The following is a 21,211-nucleotide window of genomic DNA, read 5'->3' on the forward strand; positions in this document are numbered from 1 at the left end:
CCCTTTCCACTGTAGCTGACTACCTTTCAAACAGCCTTTTGCAGCCTCAGCCTCCTTTACTGGTCTGCAGCATTGCAGCATCCAACACTACTGACCACCCCCTCCTTCTCAAAGTTCTTTCTTCCCTTGGCTCAGATCTGTGACACTGCTTCTCTTATCTTTCTGACTGCTCTCTCTCTCTCTCTCTCTCTCTCTCTCTCCCTCTCTCCCTCTCCCTCTCCCTCCCCCCTCTCTTTTTATAGCTCTTTCTTTCTCTTCATCTCTCTCCTCTTTCTCTCCTTCTCTCTTTCTCTTTTCATCCTTCTCTTTCTCTTTTTGTCTCTCTCTCCCTCTCTGTGTCCCCCTTTCTCTGTCTCCTCCCTACTTTCTCTTGAGCCAGCCACAACCTCTCTGGGATCTCCACTTTCTTCATTTGTAAAGTAAAGGGGGAGTGGGAGAAGGAGATGCTGAACTGTATAATCTCTTCTCTCCCTTCCAGCTAGCTCTAAATCTGTGATCCTAAGCATTCCTCCTAAGCTAGAAGACACTTACTAGCTGTGTGACCCTGGGCAAATCACTTCATCCTGCTTGCCTCAGTTTCCGCATCTGTCAAATGAGTTGGAGAAGGAAATGGCAAACCCTTCCAGTATCTTTGCCAAGAAAACCCCAAATGGGGTCATGGAGAGTTAGACACAAGTGATAAATGACTCAACAAGAAGCATCTCCCAAGGTTTGGTCTTCTCTTCCTGTCCCTCTGGAGATCTTATCCACTCCAGGCTTCAACTCTCACCTCTCTACTCCCAAATCTCCAGCTCCAACTGTCTCATGAGCCCCAGTCCAACTTTTTAAAACTCGGCACCACAGAATGAACATAAACCAAACCTAACTTGTCAGAGAATCAAAATCTAGAGAAGGCAGAGACCTTAAAGGTCTGGTTCAACTCCATCTCCTCCCTTCTTTATTCCACTCTCCCACCAAATCTTATCTCTTCCTTTTGTTGCTGAGTCATTTTTCAGTTGTGTCTAACTCTTGGGTTTTTCTTGGCAAACATAGTGGAGTGGTTTACATTTCCTTCTCCAGCTCATTTTACAGATAAGGAAACTGAGGCAAGAAGTGACCTGCCCAGGGTCACACAGCTAATAAGTGTCTGAGTCTGAATTTGAACTCAGGCCTTCCTGACGCCAGGCCTAGCACTTTACCCACTGCGCCACATAGCTGCCCACAGTTACATGGGTAGTAAATGGTAGAGGTGGGCTTCAAACTCAGGTCTTCTGACTCCAAATCCAGACTTTCTAACTATACCTACTCCATAGAATCATGGAAGGTGAGAATTGTAAAAGATCTAGGACTGAGAGCCAGAAAGAATTCTCATTGTTATCTAGCCCATCCCCCCTCTTTTTACAGAAGGGGAAAAAATAAACGAGAGGCACAGTGACTTCCCTGAGGCTACATGACTACTTACTCTCTGGATTGGTATTTGAACCCAGGTCTTTGTGACTCCTAATCCTGGCATCCAGCACTTTTTAAAGGATTCCATATATGGAAATAAGTTTTCTGTAAAGTGAGATGCTCCTGAAGTGGACAATCTATGGCAGCCTAACATAAGATCTCCAGAGAAGCAGCCCTTCAGACCACAGATGGAAAAAAAAAATGTGCAAACATAACTGGCATTTAATTAAAAGCCAGCAGCCTACATCCTGCTGAAGGGCTTCTGCCTTCCCTGCCCCCTCCCCTAACTGATATGGGACTCTGTTGCTGGCTTTATGACCCTGGGCAAGTCACCTGACTTTATTATCAAGGCCAATGCTTCTCCATTTGAGGACAGAAAAAACCATACTTACCCACTACCTTCTCAGAGCTCCTGCCAAATAATGAAAGGATTAGCGTCCTTAACCTTGGGGATACTGTATGCCCTGCAGGGAGAAGACCCCTACAGGCTCCAACAATACCTTTTATAGCAAGTTAAGTTGCAGAAAGTTTGCTAGCCCCTAATCTCAACTGCCTTTTAGTTTGTCAGATAAACTTAAGACACTCAATAGTTATCTTGGATCCTTTTTACTAACAGGAAATAGTGTTACATGTTTTTGAAAAGGATTTTAAAAAATTCATTGAGAAAGAGAGTGGTAGAGAAGCAAGGTCCCACTATGCCCGTGTTTGCCAACCAACTGAGCCACAAGTATGTATGAATCACCCGCCATGGGCCAGGTGCTGAGGATATAAGTGGAAAACCACCATTCAGAAACAAGTTTTTACCAGCACATGTGTGTGTGTGTATACATATATATATATATATATATATTAACTTTCAAAGGTCCTTACTTCTTAAAATCCATAAACTTTAAAAACTTCTTGGGCTAGGCAGGATAAATTAGACCCTTGTCCAATGAGGTCAATGTAAGTAAGTCCCAACCTAACTCAGGGGATTTCTCAGGTAGAAGGAAGGTCATGGCTGAACCCCAGGTCCAAGTGGGAGGAGCTGCTTGTCATGTCCGCCATGTTTCAATTGATGGATACCTGGGCATCAGTTTACAACTAGTGGTTGGCTATGTTCATTTTTATTGGTATAGTGCACATATTATAATTATGGTAATTTTCTCTTTAAATGTTTATTCAAGTACTACCTTTTGGCTTACATAAAAACATCAAAAGGGTGATTTTTTTTTTATGAGGAAAAATCCACAAAGACGGTGCCTAGCTTTTATCACAAAAATCATAGTTTCCAAGTTCTTGAGTTGGAAGGAGCCTTGGGGAGATACCTAATTCAGCTCTCTCAGTTTACAGATGAGGAAACTGAGCCCCAGTCATGTTGTAGTATCAGAAGCAGGATCTGTGTCTAGGAGCCAAGGCTCAGAGCTATCTGGCACATCATTTTACCATGATCACTGTTCTACCAGGACATGAAGCCACCAAAGTTCTCCCAATATTTGAAAGCAAAACAATCAGAATCAGAAATAACCTAAAGATTTTTTCCCATGAAATCGTCTTCAAATGAAATGACTAAATAATTTGTTTTAAGTTCACTTCAGCAACGTATGAGAGAAATGTTGTAGAGGCAGAGCGACGAGACTTGGTATTGGTACTTTAAAAAAAGAGGAGTTTATTAATGTTATGATCAGTTTCAGTGCCACAGGTCAGATGCAAGAAGACCCTCCTCTCAGCTCAGCTCTTCTCAGAGACATGGGGACTACCAGTGCAGAATGCTGCATACGCTATCATACACAGTGGCTGGGCCAGTTGGTTTTGCTTAGCTATTTTTCCTTATTACAAAGGAGGGTATTCAGGGTATAGGGGCATATAAGGGGGTGCCTCTGAGATTAAAAAAAGTAATAAGGCATCAGTAAAAGTTTTTTGAAAGTACTGCTTAGTTGAAAATTTTCTGAAGGTTTCTTATTGAATTACTCCCATTGCAGAAGGAATGTAAGCTCCTTGAGGTCAGGGCAGCTTTCCCATTTGGTTTGTGTGTCTCCAGGGCCTGTCACTATACCTGGCACTGACTGGGTGCTTTATAAAGCCTTCTTGGATCAGATAGAATCGCATGTCTCTTAGTAGGAAACCATTTCCGCAACCAGAAAACCAGCTTTTCCGTCACACCATACATCACATCATTGACTCCAAGACAGAAAAGTGGGGTGAATGAGAAGCATCAAGAGCATGCCAATTCCCTTCGATTGCTAGCATTTTCATGGTTATACATATTTTTGCATAATACCCACATGTATCTTTAATTATTATTTCTGAATGTGGAAACCTGTGACCTAGGGGTCTAGGGAACTGAATTTTAGTGATAGAAGGCAGGGAGGGGGAAGAAAGATTTTAAATTTCAAAACGTTTACTGCTTACTGAAAATTTTAATATAAATATAAAATATTCCCCTCCCCCCCCCCCCCCCCCCCCCCCCGCCACGAGACCTGTGATTTCATTGTGACATTCATTCATTCCCAAAAAGGCAACTGCCTCTAACCAAGGCAGGTCTGCACTTAATCTACTAATTACCAAGCTCAGAGAGCCTGGATACTGATCCTCTACAGTATCTCTCAAAATATATTGTATAGGCTGTCTCAAAAGTCTCAGCGCAGTTTTAAGCTAAGACTTTTTGTATAACCATAACAATAAATGTAAATGTTACATATTATGTAAGTGAATTGTATAATAAAATATTCAATACATGGGTATACAGGGTAACCTACACCTGGGTTTAAAAGACCCTGTCAGCCCTCCCTAGGAGTGGAGGATCTGAGGTGGGTATTTACCCACTTTGCTGACAGCCATACAAGTCACTGCTAATAAACTGATTTTGCTCAGAGTCTGTACCTCAGTCTGCCTTTATTAAATTTACTCATGATACTGCCCAGGGTTGTTATGAGGATGGATGAGATGATATTTGTAAAGGACTTAGCACAGGGCCTGGTACATGGCTGGTACTTAATAAGTGCTTGATCCCTGGCTCCTAACCTCATGGAGATCTTGTTGGCTTAGTAACATTCAGAACAACTTTCATAGATGAGTGCATTTATTCACAGTGGAATGAGGCAATCCTGAGGAAGATGTCTTTGTTTCCTAAGACAAGACCTGCTATGGACATTCTCTGAGGAGGAATTCCAGACATGCTGAGTTTTCTTGTCTGATTATTTCAAAAATAAAAAAAAAAATTGGGCCCTAAGATAAACCACTGAGATGACCACCTGGGGCATGGCACTGTCAAAGAACAGTAGTACCCACATACAATCTGCTTTCTGCCCTCAAGGGGCAGATTCCTAGGATCATAGACTTTGGCCTGGAAAGGACTTTCAAGGCCATTTTGACCTCCTCCTTTCAGAAATGAGGAAGCTGAGGCCCAGAGATGTCTGTTAGGTGACTTGCCCAAGGTCAAAAAACTAGTAAGAGATGGGAGCTGGGAGTGGAAACCCAGGTCCAATGGCTTCTCGGCAAATATTTCCTGACTGTCTGCTGTATATGTCTCACTGCACCAGGCACTTAAGAGTCCAATGAAGCAAGAAGCAAGAAGCTTGTGATGTACATGCGATCAGGGCCATTCTCTTGTCTAGTTGGGTTCTCTGTGACCCTGCTTATTAGGAGTCTAAGGCTATAATTTGGCTTTTTAGAATTTTGTAAACACAACTGCCATCCTTCCTCACCCTGAGGTGTGCAGATGAATCAATCAACATTGCTTGCTATAAAATGTGCCTATAATGCATACACACATTTATACACATCCACAGAGCTGTGCCTGGAGCCGGCTCAAACTGGCTCACTAGAGGTGGCTGTTAAATTTCAGTTTGAGTATTAATGCCTTGGAAAATGGAAAACCCTACAAGCCCAGGTTTGATTTTCTATTTTGTGGATGATCCAGACTTGAGAAAGTGGTGGAGAAAATGTTCAATATAGATTAACTTCGAAGTCTGTCATGGGTACATTTCACTTTGGGAGAGCAGGTTGTGAAACATTTACCAGCACACTGCTGCATATCTCTGCTAGTAAGTAACACCTTTATTCCCCTTAGGATCAATCAATCAACAAGAATTTATTAAGCCCCTACTATGTAACAACAAGCCCTGTGCTAGGCTCTGGGGACACAAATATAAAAAATGAAGCAATCTCTACTCACAAGAAGTTTACATTCTAATGGAAGAGACAACAAAGACATATATGTATATGTGTGTATACGTGTATCATATATCTATACAAATACATATGTGTATATACATGGAGAATGTATATATACATTCCATGGAGAATGTATTTGTTCAATAGATAGGTGGCTCAGCGGATAGGGCACTGGCCTGGATTCAGGCCTGAGTTCAAATCTGGCCTCACTTACTAGCTATGTTCCCCTGGGCAAATCATTTAACCTCTGTTTGCCTTGGAAGCTATTAGGTGGCTTAGTGGACAGAGTGCTGGACCTGGAGTCAGGAAGACCAGAGTTCAAATTCAGCCTCAGAAACTTACTAGCTGTATGACCCTAGGCAAGTCACTTAACCTCTGTTTGCCTTAATTCACTGGAGAAAGAAATGGCAAACCACTCCAGTATCTTTGCCAAGAAAACCCCATGGTCCATGAGGTCACGAAGAGTCGGACACGACTGAACAACAATAACATTCTATATGGGAAGAGAATAAACACAAATAAAGAGTTATAATACAAGGTAGTTGAGGAAAGGGGGACCCAGCAGTTCAAGGGGGCAGGAAAGGTTAGTGTATTGGAGGTTTATTCTCTACTCTTCTGTGGACTGTGGGTTATCATTTAGACCACAAGTACCTTCCTAAGGCCATTTCTCCCTTACTTGAGAGAATACCTTAAGGATAATGTATGAGAAAGAACTTCCTGGGTGGATTGATGTCTATAACCCTTGGCAGAAATCCTGAAAGCATTCAGTGTCTTCTGATTATTTTTTGCTTTTACTAGCCAAAAGGGCCTCTCCCTGCTTTTTTTCCCAACAACAATCACATAGATAAAGTGTCCATTTGGGCCCAGGCAGCCCCATAGCAAGCACCTGGCATCAGAGATAAAAGCTTTCATTTCTCCAGCGTAAGCCTCTTGAATCAGTTAGGGAACCTTTCACTCTCATCCTCTCAATGACCCTTCCACCGGTTACTCTGCTCCAAGACCCTCAAGTGAAGGTCTGGGAGCAGAGGGAGAAGGTAATCTCTTGCTGTTGCCCTCCCCCCTCCACCAAGCAACATCCTGGAACCCCTGAAAAGGAGGGGGCATCCCTAACTCCCTTCAGAGATGGGATGGATATTCTCTTGAACAAAAGGGGAAAGCTGGGAAGCCACCTGTGGAGGAGCTGTACCATCACCCCAAGCATCTGCTCTCATCTCTGCTCCTCCTCAGGCCTCAATCGGTACATCTCCTGTTGGTCGTAAATCTAATTGTTTACATGTTGTCTCCTCCATTAGAACGTAAGTTCCTTGAGGGTGGGGGCTGTTTTGCCTTCATGTTGCCAGCGCTTATCTCGGTACCTGACATAGAGTAAGCACTGCTTAAAATCTTCTTGACTTGACTTGACATGGAAGTCTGGTATGTGGGCCTTTTCCTTTTTCCCTTCCTGCAGATGCCACGTTGCCACCTGCCTACTCATTTGGAGGGGCCTTAACTGTCAAATGTCAGAACCTACAGGAAGATTCCTTTTCTGATAGAGCCCTGGCCCTGGAGTCAGGAAGACCTGGATTCACATCTAGCTTCTACCTTGCCTGCCTCAGTTTCCTTATCTGTAAAATAGGGATCAGGGCAGCAAGGTGGTGCAGTGGATAGAGAGCCGAGCCTGGAGTCAGGAAGAGAAATCCAGACTTGGACACTTACTAGCTGTGTGACCCCGGGGAAGTCACTTAGGCCTATTTGCTTCGGTTTCCTCATCTCTAAGGAAACAGCAAACCACTCTAGTATCTTTACCAAGAAAACCCCGAATGGGGTCATGTAGAATTGGACACAACTGAGAAAATGACTGAAGAAAAAAAAAATAGGGATCCCAACAGCATCTACCTCCCAGGGTTGTTTTGAGGATAAATTGAGATAATATTTGTAAAGAGCTTTGCAAATCTTATTACTCATCACCCTTAAAAAGGGAAAGTAAGTATATCTGATCTGCCTAGACTAGGTGATGGACTAAGAAAACAAGAATGATGCCCAGGCCCCTGGAGGGTGCCTCGGAGTCTTAGGGATGAAAGGACAAATGCTGGAGGGAAGGAGAAAGGCCAACCCCTTTTTATATCATTTGCACATGAAAAGAGGAGGACTGGAAGTCCTGAGTCATAACCATGACCATGGCTCACTTGCCGGATGAAGCATCCTCAGGGTGAAAATAACTCACATGGTTGGAATGAAGGTCTGGGCCTGGACCTGAAGTTTTATTTGAATTAGGTATCTCTATCAACGAAGATCGGCACCATCTCAAGACTTACAGGCTTAGAGAGTGATGCTTCATATTGAGAGGCTGCCCAGGGTCACAGAGGCAAGTAGGTTTCAGAATTGGAACTTAGATCAGAGACTTCCTGACTTCTAGGACAGCTCCCTATGTACTGTCCCCCCATCATTCTCTGAAAGGGGTGAGGAGAGAGAAGCAGCCAGAGAGATTTAGATAATGCTTTAAGATTTGCAAAGTGCTTGACAAATATGATCTCAGTTGATCCTGACTATGGAGTGGCGACTGGCAGGGAGGGAGTTGCTTATTACCTCCATTTCTCAGACCAAGAAACTGAGGCAGACAGACCCCAGGTCATACAGCCAGTAAGTGCTGGAGGGTGGATTTGAGCTCAGGGCTTCCCACCTCCAGGTTCAGAGCTCTATGCCCTGCACCAGTGAGATTTCCTTAAGCAGCATGGTAGACAATAAAATGAATTTGCTGTTTCATCTACAAAATAGGGAGCAACCAGGATCTCTGTGCCTTACTTGGGTGAAACGGAAAGGTTTTCTCCATTGGCTCTCATCAGGTTTACTGATGAGGACCCAACAGCCCCATATTTATAGGATGGTCATGTTCCCATCCTTGGGAATGTCTTGAGCAACACGATTTCCTAGGGCAAGAAGGGCTGTGACATTTGACTCCAAATTTGACTCCAATTCTTCTACCTCCTCACTCACTGCCAAACTATTTCTATTTGCAGTCATTCTTTCCACATCATGACTTTGCCCATCTCAGTTTCCATATGTCATGGGTCAGCATGAGAAATTTGATGAGATTTTGGGGGCTTTTTGTGGAAGCCGCAGATGACACAGAAAAGGTTTAGAAACTCAGAAATGCATAAGATATAGGTATAGTATTGTATAGTATAGGAACATATTTTATCTATTAGTACCATAATAATTCAGACTTTTCTGGTATGAATGGGGGGGCCAAAAATTTTATGCAGATTTTCCAGACTGCAGGGGCGCCTTGCCCCTAACCCCACAATGTGGAAGGGATAACTATATTTCTTTGAGATGTGTCTCAAAGGACCCCAGTGACCTACAGTTTGTAGTAGAGTGGATGAAGGGCTTCATCTGGGGGGAGAGGACCGGGTTACACATGCCACCACTTCCTTGGTGAGTTTAGGCAAATCATTTATCATCTCTGGCCTCATTTCCTCATTTCTGGACTAGATGGCCTCTGAGGTCCTTTCTACCTCTGAGCTTACAATCTTAAGTCAGAGATGAGTTGCTGATCAGCATCTGTGGAGAGGATTTCCACACTGGGAGTTCTCTATGCTGATAAAATCACAGGCATCCACCAAAAAGTCCGGTTCAAGATGTAGCTCTTCCAAAAAGTCTCTTAACTTATCCCTAACATTCTCTGACTGCGCTCTTAACTTCTCTGCAAGAAACCTTTCCAGTGTCTTCCTTCTGAGATTATCTCCAATTTAGGCTGTGAATATCTTCTTTGCATACATTTTTTTGCATATTGCCTCTCTTATTACACTGGAGAACAGGGATTTCTTTCTTTCTTAGCATCCCCAGTGCTTAGTACAGTGCCTGGCACATAGCAAGTTCTTCATAAATGCTTGTTGCCTTGATGTGGCTTGACTGTATCCCCTCAGTGCTATGTACACAATTCGTAAAGCTAGGTCCTGATTAGTGCCCCCCCCCCCCGAAAATCCCCCGAAGTGGTTGATTTATTCAAATTCTCACCAGGCAGCTGTGGCTTATCTGATTAAATGCTGGGTCTGGAATCCAGAAGACCTGACTTCAAATCCTATCTATGCAACCTTGAACAAATCACTTAACCTCTGCTTGCCTCAGTTTCCCTAAAATGGGAATAATGATAGTATCTACTTCTCAGGGTTGTTCTGAGGACCAGTGAGATAACAGTAAGCGCTATATGAATATTAGCATTATCATTCTATTTCCACTGGGCTACAACAAATGGCCATATTTTATATAATTACAGTTTTGAACAGTTTGGATCCGAATGTACGTGTCCACTTCAGGGCTTCATCATTAGTCCAGCTACCTAGCCGTATAGACGGTGGAATGTTTAAAGCTGGAAGGGGTCATGAAGATAATTTAGTTTAAATCTTATATTTAATATTGGTAAACTGAGGATCATCATGGGATGGCAACTGACCACCCCCTACCGCCCACCCCCAAGCTCACACAACCAGTTACTTGGCAGAGCTGGCTTTAATGTAGCATCGTTGTCTTTCAGTGGTTTTCAGTCATGTCCGACTCTCCGTGACCCCATTTGGGGCTTTCTTGGCAGAGATACTGGAGTGGTTTGCCATTTCTTTCTCCGGCTCATTTTACAGATGAGGAAACTGAGGCAAACAGGGTTAAGTGACTTGCACAGGGTCACAGAGCTAGTAAGCATCTGAGGCTGGATTTGAACCAGGTCTTCCTGAGCACTCTATCCCACCTTAACACAGCTTATGACAAATTAATTGGTCAGTGGACTTGGGTTCAAATCCTGGATCACTTACTACTACTACACACAGGCATGTAGTGTGTGACACTGGGCAAATCACTTAATCTCTCCCAGCCTCAGTTTCCTCATCTGTAAAATAGACTTGATAGCCTTTAGGATCCCTTTCAGCTCAAAATCTATGACCCTGCCCTTTGCCAACAGGCAATCACAACTTACTAAGTTTATTACAAGAGAAACAAACATGCAAAGAGTTCACAATTCACACAGAAGTTTGCATAGTTATGAGGAGGAAACATAAAAACCCTCAAATTTGTTTCTGTTGTTTTCTTATGGCTTAACATTCTATTTCCGTGGCTTCATCATAAGCTCCTAGAGATGAGGGATTGTTGGTTCCTCTCGGGGTATCACCTCCAGGGTAGGCCCTTGACAAATGCTTCCTGAGAGCCTTCCTACCCTCCCCATCTTCTCCTCCTCCCCATCTACCAGGCCAGGGCTGCCACAGACTCAAGACAAAGAATTTAAAATAAGAGACACTCCAAGCCAGTAACCCCAAGCATAAATCTCATGGTGGGGGGGTAGATGTTAGAAATGGGGCAATTAGATCCCCGTTGGCTCAGTCTTATCACCCTCCTCCTTTCCTTTAATGAAAGAAGATCATGGTTCTAAAATCCCAAGGGATTCCTCTGGATAGAAATCCTGAGCCGTTTCATTTCAGTTTAAGGCACATGTTGAATTTTACTAGCAGAATCCCTTCCAGATACCTCAATTCTCTGATATTGTTTGATGGGGATAGTGTTCCCCCTTCATTTTTTTTTACCCGTTGAGAAGTATCTGATTTTTACATGTTTTCTACATTAAAAAATTTTTTTCTCACCTGCTTTTTTGGGGCCTTACTCATTTCCTCTTCACAATCCCTTCCCCATTAATTCCAACCCTGTAACAGGACACAGTATGGGTAGAAAGCTGGCCTCAGACAGGGAGGCTGACAACTCTGCCTCATTTAAATGCCATTCACTCCCAAGTCAAGACATCACCTCATGATGTCATTGGTCCTCTTCAAAAACAAAGGACAAACAACATGAACACACCAATAAAATCGCTGGCCCCATCTTTTTTTTTTCTTTTTAAGCAATATCAATTAGTTTTCTCATCCAGGAGTTCAGTTAAATTACAGGCATGGTCCCTATCCCTTGCAATAAAGAATTATGTTTAAACAAAGCCAACAGACCACAGGTACCCTCAATCTGACACTGTGTGCCACATTCTACACCCATAGCCTCCCACCTCTCTACTGAGAATAAAAAGGTGTTTAACCCAATATTCTCTATGCCTATTTTTTTGTCTGTAATATGCAGGTTTCCTGGGTTCTTGGGTGGGCTAGCACTAAAGGCCTTTAAAAAGAAGAAGGATACTTGCCAAATTTCCTAGCGGTTTGCTGAAGGGTCCCTACTAGCATCCTGGGTAATTTACAACCAATTGAACTCCAGAGTTAAATGACAGTGGTTCACTAAACCAACTGAGTTTCCCTAATTGGTTTACTGCCATTTTCAAACTCTGCCCCTCCTCCATAGAAATGATCACCACTTAGTTCTCTCCCTAATTGTCAGGGGGAAAGAAATTTTTTATCCTGCTATTAGATGTCACCCTGTCTCCTCTCTCTCTAAGCAAAGATAAATAAAACCCACATACTTGCATACCTTAATGAATCTCTGAAAATCAGTTAATCTCTAAACAAATAGAAGCCCATGTTAAATCCATAATGCAGATATAACTTGTTTGTAATGTTATCACTTCAAAGGTCCCAGTTTGGGAAAGGAAATATCTAAAGGACGCCATTCTCTTTTCGGGAGAGAGAGTGGCAGGAGGTATTTATATCCTTTTAAAGACTTTTTCTCTGATCAATGTACAACAAATACGTATTAAATTTGGTTCGGCCCCTTTTTATTGATCAGGAGTGACAGGGCCAGGTATTGCAAGGAGGGGGAAGAGAAAAGCAAATTTAACAGGCTGTCTGCATCTTCAAGGAAGTGGGACTAGATTATCTCTAGGGGTCCTTAGGGCTTTAATTCTCCCACATTCATAATGATGATTTGGAGTCATCAAGAAAAGGTTAAATGAAGCTCTGAGAAGCCATGAAATGCCTCTTAGCATTCTGAGGCCTTTCTGAGAATGAAATGCACTGAATTTTAAAAATTCGACACATTTTATCTTGACTTGAGTGACCTTCTCCAATAAACCCCCAAACAGACCCCCTTCATACAGTACATTCCCTGAAAAATGGTTTTTCCGTTGCCACCTGGGAGGAAGGATGGGCCCCTGTGACTTAGTGAAGTATGGACATTGACTATTAGAACTGACCAGGGATTTGCTGCCTCTCCACTGGTGACCTATTTACATTGTTGTAGCTGTGGCAAACTCTCTTTACTCCATGCAATATGTTTTTGAGAGATTTCCAGCAAAGGTTATTAAAATAACATGAAACGGTGCTTAAAGTGGTAGGCTTCAGTTAAATGGAGAATTTCAGTTATGTGGAACATCTCATTTCCCAGCAACATGGGATAAATGACATCGGTTGTTGTATGAGATGTTTTCTTACAAATAACTCGGTTCAGAAATTTCTTCTGATGCCCTTATTTGCTAGTGACCTACACACACACACACACACACAATATAACTTGTATATACACACTTATTTATGTGTTTATCATCTCCCAGAGAGATTGCAAACGCCTGGAGAGCAGGAATCATTGCTTCATTTTTGTCTTTGTAGTGCTCAGCACAGTCTGGCACACAGAAGACCCATGATAAATGCTTGTTGAGGTATTCACAGCATAGAGCCACTGAACCTGCACTTCTTTTGGGAGCTGTCAAAAAGCACAACTGTCTCAATCAGACCCTGAGATGGCTGGAAGATGTGACTTCAAATGCTGCCTCAGACACTTTTTTTTAGGCAGTCAAGGTTAAGTGACTTGTCCAGGGTCACACAGCTACTAAGTGTCTGAAGCTTGATTTGAATGCAGGTCCTTGACTCCAGGGCCTGTGTTCTATCCACTGAGCCACCCAGCTGCCCCAACACTTTCTAACTGTGTGACCACAGACAAGCCACTTAATCTCTTTGAGTGTGGTGAGGACCAGATGAGATAATACATATGTAAATACATATGTATATATAGATTTACATGTGTTTACACACATATATACATATATTTATATAAGGATGGATAGATAGATAGATAGATAGATAGATAGATAGACAAGAATACATTGTAAACCTTAAAGAAATATTAAAGTAATAGAAATGCTAGCAATGATGATAGTCTGGGATCCTGGCTGTGGGACTCGGGGCAGTGCCCCAGGTAATCAATCAGACTGTAAGAGGCAGAACAGTTGCTGATACACCTTGGTGGAGGGGGTTTCCACACTGGGAACCAGAGTCTGGTGCCATTGGGAAGGGAGTGAAAGGTGCTTCCATGCTGAGTGCCTGAGTGCTATCATTGCTCCAAGGGGAAAATCTGTGGTCTTCCAGGTATGGTCAGGGCCCTTTTCACCACCATCATCCATCCCTCTTCTCTCTATTGAATGGATGATGACATGGAAGGAATTACTATGCAAGCGGAAATTTCATCCAGCCCAGCAGTGAACCCCAGGGAACTAGAGAATCCTCCAAGCAGTGAGCAGCCACACAATAGCCCTGTGTATGAAGTCCACCAGGAAAAGCAGCTGAAAGAGCAAATCTGATACTGTTTTCCACAGAGGGACTTGACCATTTTAGGAGGTCATAGGCAAGTTCACAGACCTGAACTTCAATCTTCCATGAATTCACTGGAAAGTCCTCCTACACCCCCCTGCCTTTCTCATGAATAGTCTCTGGAAGCCAATGTGTAGGAGGAGAACAAAGAAAGATTCCCCAGGCTGGGGGCTGGGGGAACCCCTTCTGCTAGGCCAGCTCATGATGCTGTGGGCACCTCTGCGTCATGATTCTCTCATCTTCCATGCTGAATTTGTGTATTGTGGCATGGGGCCAAGCAGTCTTGGCCAGGCTACCACCCTCTCAAAGATCACATCTCTTAGAAGTGGAGTCCTTTTTCAAATGACAAAACTGAGCCTCTGAGACTTGCCCAGGGTCACACAGATGGTAAGTATCTCAGGTAGGATTTGAACTCGTCCCCTTGACTCCAGGCCCAGCACTCTCTCCACTTCAGATATCTAGCTACTGTGGCCCTCTTGAAGGGTCTGAGCTGACCTTACTCAAGCAGATAGCTGAAAGCATCTTGTCGCTTCTTTCCTCTACCCTCCCTTAGCTTGAGTTTTTATAATCACCTCTGACATGTTTCTTCTAAAGCATCTCCCACATTGAGTTAGCTGACGTCATCTGGCCATTGACATATTTAATTATCACAAACACTGCTGTCCCCAATGTTTCTAACCAACTACTTCCCAGCCGAACATCTTAGTCCCTGGCACATGGCTCCAGCGGGCTTGGGCACATGCTAATCAAATGACTCCGCCTGTGCTGGGAGAATAATTTTCATGAATTACTTTAAAAATTAGAGAGAGAGAGAGACAATGCATGAACTTTGGAAAAAGATGTCTTGCTATATGATGTTAGGTAATCATTCTCTTCAACTATACCCTATAGGGGTTTTCTTACATACAATATTAAAAATTTGAACTATATATATGTAATTTATATGTTAAACATTTATCATATATTTATCATATATCAAACCATTATTGTGGTTGTTCAGTCATTTCGGTCATGTGCAAGTCTTTGTGACCCCATTTGAGGTTTTCTTGGCAAAGATACAGGAGTGGTTTGCCATTTCCTTCTCCAGCTCATTTTACAGATGAGGAAACTGAGGCAAACAAGGTGAAGTGACTTGCCCAGGGTCACACAGCTAGTAAGTGTCTGAGATCAGATTTGAACTCAAGAAGATGAGTCTTTTTGACTCCAGGCCTGGTGCTCTGTGCGCTATGGTGCCACCTAGCAGCACTACCGTTGTCTTAGGTCCCCTATTTTTTAGGACACTATACACTGAGAGTTAATGTGCCACAGTAGAGAGAGTGTTGAGTTTGGAGTCTGGGAAACTGGATTCCAGACCCAGCTCTGCCTCTCACAACCCATCTGACCTCAGACAAACTACTTCACCTCAACTACAAAAGAACAGCCGGACTAAATGACCTGAGGTCCCTCCCCACTCTTGAGACCCTAATTAACTTGCAAGTATCAGAGGCAGAATTCAAACCTGGGTCCACAAACATACGATCTGTAACTCAGTCATGGCAGTCTGTAGGTAAGACATTAATCTGTATCGGAGAATGACCCCGGGAGTTGGGCCGTACTCTCAGCTGCCTCTCCTTGTGTTACCCAATGACAAAACATTGTTCTGTCCTTCACACTCAGCTTCCAGGCATTGATACAACTATTGAATAACCACATTACAGCAGCATACGAGGTGTCCCAAAAGTCTTTGTGCCGTTCCAAGCTTTAATGGGTTGGAATTAACATAAAATCATGGAAGCAAAGCTTGAAAGCTAGAAGGGACCTTGGATTTCATCTACTAAGATTGAAACTCAGATTGCAGCTCCAAGTTCAGTTCCACTATACCGCAATATGGCTTCCTTATACCCCGAATTCATTTATTTTGAATATTTGTATCTTTATATTAGTCACCCTCTTCTCAATCAATTCCAGTGCTCCCTGCTACCTCCAGGAGCAACTATAAAGTCCTTTGTTTAGTTAGCATTTAAAGCTTTTTTTTAACAACCTTTACATAGTTCGGGAAATGGGGGCCCAGAGAGGGTAATAAGGTGAGTTATGTCATGTTAATATTCCGCTCATTTGATAATTCTGCCATGTGAGACTAATCTAGATATCTGAAGGGGAAAGACATTTATCAGCTACTTCTCGATGATACAGATGGGGTGTCCCAAAACTTTTAGTGCACTTTTAAGCTACTATCAACTGAACCTGGACTTTTGGGATGCTCTGTCCCAGTGAAAGGGTGGAATGGTTGGACAACCTTATATGGCAGATCTGAGGCTCGTAGATTTAGAGCTGGGAAGATCCTCAGAGACCGCCTACTTCAAGGTCACCCAAGTCCTAGGATGCCAGATCCAGAGCTGGCCTTCCCCAAACTTTAAGCTAGTGCTTTCTGAGTTCAAGAGGTGATCTATAGTTCTCCCTTCCCAGAGTCACAGAATCTCTGGGTCATCTTGTCCAACTCAGACCCAGACAGGCATCCCCTGGGTGCTATCCCCTCCCAGTGGTTATGCAGCCTCTACTTGAAGGCCTCTGGTGCAGGTGAACCCATTAGCTCTAGGGGAGCACAGTCCACTTTTGGAGACTTCCAAAGTTGTCCTTGACTTCCAGCCTAAATCTGCCCCTTTTTTGGCTCTCCCTGCCCCCACCTCCCCTGCCTCATTGCTCTTGGTTCTTTCCTCAGAGGCCAAGCAGAATGAAACTTCTTCTTCTTCCATGTGACTGCTGCTTCTTCCTCTTCCATGTGACTGCTCTTCAAACCCTTCAAGATAACTATTCATGCCTTGCCTGGGACTTGTCTGGGCTCCTTAGCTCTGTCAATGGCTCCTCATATGGCACCATCTCCAACCTTCCATCACCTTCTGCTCTGGGTACATTCCATCTGCTAAGGCACTTTCTAAAAAATGGGATTCCAAACAGAAGCACTCCAAACAGCCTTCTGGTCAACCCTTTATAACGCGTCTAGTCTTCTGCTTACAAAGTTAAAACATATTCATATTTAATCACTAATCAATCTAGCAGCATCTAATAAGTGTTTACTTAAGCACTTCAGACACAAAGAAAAGCAAAAGGAGTCCCTGCCTTCAATGAGTTAATGTTCTAATGGTGGAGGCAATATATACAAATCAACATGGGGAAGGCACTGGAGGCTTGGGAAATGGGGGAGGGGAAGAGACAGAAAGGCCAAAGGAGATGGCACTTAAGTTGAGTCTTGGAAGCCTTGAGCCTAAGAATCAGAGGTTGGGAGGGAGAGCCATTGCAAGCATGGTGAACAGGAAGTCCAAATGCATGGGGGCCAGAGATGACATGGGTACTCGGAGGGGAGTAAGATGTATAAAGTCTGTAAGGTTGTAAAAAAGCTTTAAATAGGGGCAGCTAGGTGGCGTAGTGAGGAGAACACCGGCCCTGGAGTCAGGAGGACCTGAGTTCAAATTTGGCCTCAGACACTTGACATATCTGTGTGACCTTGGGCAAGTCACTTAACCCCAATTGCCCTGCCTTCCCCCCTCCAAAAAAAAAAAAAAACCAAAAAAAACCCAAAAGCTTTAAATACTAAACAAGAGAATTTATAGTTGTTCCTGGAGGTAACAGGGAGCCACTGGAATTGATTGAGAAGAGGGTGACTAATATACGAACCAACTCCCAATATTCAAAATAAATGAATTTGGAGTATAAGGAAGCCATATCGTGGTATAGTGGAACTGAACTTGGAGCCACAATCTGAGTTTCAATCTTAGAACTGCAACCTACTCCTCTTTGTGACATTAGGCAAAATCACTTAAACTCTCTGGGCCTCAGTTCACCTACCTGCAAAATGAGAGGAATGGGCTCCATAGCTTCTGAGGTCCTTTCCAGCTCTAAATCTAGGAACTTGTATTCTCCCTTAACAGGATTTTCCAAACCATTCCACTCTTCTAATTACATGTTCCACTGAGAAATGACTGATAAATTTCTTTCCCCTCAAAAGTCTTCAAGAGTAAGGACTGTCTTCCAGGAATGAGTTGAGCTAGATGCTCTGCTGGGTTCCCTTCCAATGCTCAATCCCGTTATTCTCAGATCAAACCAAAGCAAACCATGAACCTTATCAAAGAATTGGAGATTGGGTGCAAGTCAATGTGCTTGATGTTGGCGCCACCTAGTGGTCTATCTCTCAACTTAACCAGAATTAAAAGAACTCAAAATCACAGTGAATTTGAAAAAACAGAGCCATAATTTATAGTAGAGATTAATGTGGTTGAGAGAAAAAAAATTAGTATTTCAATAACAAAAAGTTATTTAACTAAAGATGATGCATTCTCACCTAAGCATAATTGAGTCAGAAAATCGTTTCATTAAAGTTAGTAGTACTGCTAGATCTTTTATAAAATGCCTCTTTACTGCTGTTAAATAAAAGCATTCAACACATAATAAAAACCTGCTGAGAGGAAGGAATAAGAGGATTCTCTGGAAAATGATTTTTAAAGTGCCATGAGAAGTAAATGGAAGATGAGATTTTCATGTTTTCATAACGGGGAAAACAATTTTCACCATGGCCTCCAATGTCTTTTTTTGATTTTTACACAAAACTGAAACAAACGTAAGATCTGTGATATGAAGGGAAATTACCACCAGGCTACCTAAGGCAGAAAAAAGTGAAAGACAAGATGGGGCCATCTCCCCGGATCAGTTCTTGAAAACCAGTAAAATTAAAGGTCACTGGATGCCCGCCACCTTTGGAAACTCATTCTGGGAATGATCTAGGGCAAATCACTTAAACTCCCTAGGGCCCAAGTGTCCACATGTATAAAATGAGGGGTTTGATCTGGATGGCTTCTGAGGTCCCCTCTTCCAGTCCCAGATACTCCTATGATTCTCCAAGTTAGTCATTAATGACCCTTTTTTCTTATCCACATTGTGTCAGTGAGATAGCTCAGTGGATAGAGCTCTGGGCCCGAAGTCAGGAAGACCTGAGTGCAAATCCAATCTTGGACACTTGCTAGCTGTATGACCCTGGGCAGGTCACTCAACCTCTATTTGCCTCAGTTTCCACAATTTTAAAGTGAGGAATAGTAACAGTGCCTACTTCACAGGGTTGTTGTGTGGATCGCATGAGATAATAATTGGAAAGTGCTTAGCATAATACCAAGTACACAGTTGGTGCCCCATAAATGTTAGTTATTAATGTTACCTTGCAGGGTTGTTAGGAAGATTAAATCAGATGATATTTGTAAAGCACCTGATGCGGATTCTCTTCCCTACTCCCCCTAGGTGGTGAAGACCACTACCTGTCCATATCTTCTCATCCTATCCAAACGACCTATAAGCTGGCAGGTCAGAGACTTATAGGCTCATGGACTCATAGATTTAGAGAGAGTTATTAGAAAGTTGCCCAAGGTCCAGAGAGATGGCTTGCTTTTGTTTGCAAAGTAAGTTCACTTCCCTATGATTATCACTGATTGGTCTTTGTTCCGCCTTTAAAAACCAACTGCCAGGTATACCTCGAGCACCTCCCCTGTTGCAGAGCCTGGACTAGGTTCTTGGGGATACCCTACTGAAGGGGTGTACATTCAGAGCCTATACAAAGAGTTATACAAAGTGTTCCTTGATCATAGTGTGGTTTTAAGCCTCAGTAGCTAATCATGTTGTTTCCTCCGACATCTGCAAGAGGCAATGTGGCTTCGGGGGTCCATCTTGGCTTCTGTCATTCACGTTCTACCCTTCATGGTAGCCCTGGGCAGGTCCCAGAACCCGTCAAGTGCCTCAGGAGACCTTCAAAGACTCAAGTCCTAAGCAGGTCTACAATGGTGGACCTTTCCCCAGTCACAGATCCCCATGTCAACGAAACCCTCCTCAGCCCCAATGCCTGCCCTACCAACTTCACAGCAGGCTAAGAGGAGAAGCTGTTAGCTACAGAATCACGAGGGAACTGTGATCCTGGAGCAGTCAGAGTGAAAGGGGTTGGTGCAGAGGACAGGGCTGGGGTTTGCTCGGATCCTGCCTACCTACGCAGCTCTTTAAACGGTTCTCCGCAAGCTCCGAGATGGCACCAGAAGTCACCGTCTTCTTCAGCCTGGAGGTTCCAGAGGAGCTGGCGCTGCCTGGTTTGGTGAGCATGTCATCACTACTGGCCCTCTTTAGCTGTAAGGAAGAAAGGCAGGAGAAGGGGAGAGGGGACAAGAAAGAAGACTCGTAAGTATCCCCTGGGAGCTGGAGCATCCCCTGTGCCCAGTACACTACCTGGAACACAGGAAGTGCTTAATAAATACCTGCTGATGGACTGCAGACCTCTGGTCATTCATCCCTCTAATTATAGCATTATCTCACCCACATTTCACTATCTTTCGCCTAACACCAAAAGAGGCTCTGTCAAAAGCTCTACTAAAATCCAGCAAGTCATCTCTACGGAGGCAGGCAGGTGTGATGGATGGCATTTTGGATGTGGAGTCAGGAAGACTTTTTGAGTTTGAATCATTAGAATAACTCAAAGACCAGCTAGCTGTGTGATTCTGACCAAGTTCCTTAACTTCTGCCTCAGTTTCTGTATCAGGAATATGGGAATATCACCTACTTCACAGGGTTGTTGTGATCAAATGAGATAATGTCTGGAAAGCACTTTGAAAACCTTAAAGTTATTATTACTATCTCTCCAGCATCCCGGTGATCCATTAGCAATCTCGTCACAGAAAGGGAAATGAGCTTAGTCTGGATGACTTGTTCTCAGTGAAGAAAAGCTGGCACTTCGTGATCACTGCTTCCTTTTCTAGATTTCATCAGTCATCTCTTTAATAATATGGTCTAGAATTTCAATTCGAGTAGTGAGGGAAAATCTCTGCAGTGCAGTCTGATGGAAACAGTCAAGGATTTGGAGTCTAAAGATCTGGGTTCAAATCTCAGCTCTGCCACTTACTACCTATATGTGACCTTTACCCAGGTAATCTCTTTGCCTCAGTTTCCTCATCTGTAAAATGAAAGATTCAACTCGATGACTTCTAAGATTCCTTCCAGCTCTAAGAAGCTATGATCTAGGACTGCCCCACACTCTTTCCTCATTTGTAAAATGGAGGGTGGGGGGGGGAGTAGGAACATATGGAATTGTAATTCCCTTTGAGGTCTCCATCTATAGTCCAGTCACCATTTCCGGCTCTAAATCTACAGAC

General features: G+C 43.3%; 1 protein-coding gene across 1 annotated transcript in view; it reads right to left on the reverse strand.

The window, feature by feature from the left end:
* SPECC1 (sperm antigen with calponin homology and coiled-coil domains 1) overlaps window positions 1–21,211 on the reverse strand; it is a 354,946-nt gene that overhangs the window by 239,908 nt on the left and 93,827 nt on the right. Inside the window, exon 3 of the mRNA XM_036767682.1 lies at window positions 20,057–20,192. Within this exon, the coding sequence (XP_036623577.1) occupies window positions 20,057–20,192 (136 nt within the window). The remainder of the gene's footprint in view (window positions 1–20,056; window positions 20,193–21,211) is intronic.

The sequence above is a fragment of the Trichosurus vulpecula genome, chromosome 7 (genome assembly GCF_011100635.1).
Source record: "Trichosurus vulpecula isolate mTriVul1 chromosome 7, mTriVul1.pri, whole genome shotgun sequence".
In the NCBI taxonomy this organism is placed as follows: domain Eukaryota; kingdom Metazoa; phylum Chordata; class Mammalia; order Diprotodontia; family Phalangeridae; genus Trichosurus; species Trichosurus vulpecula.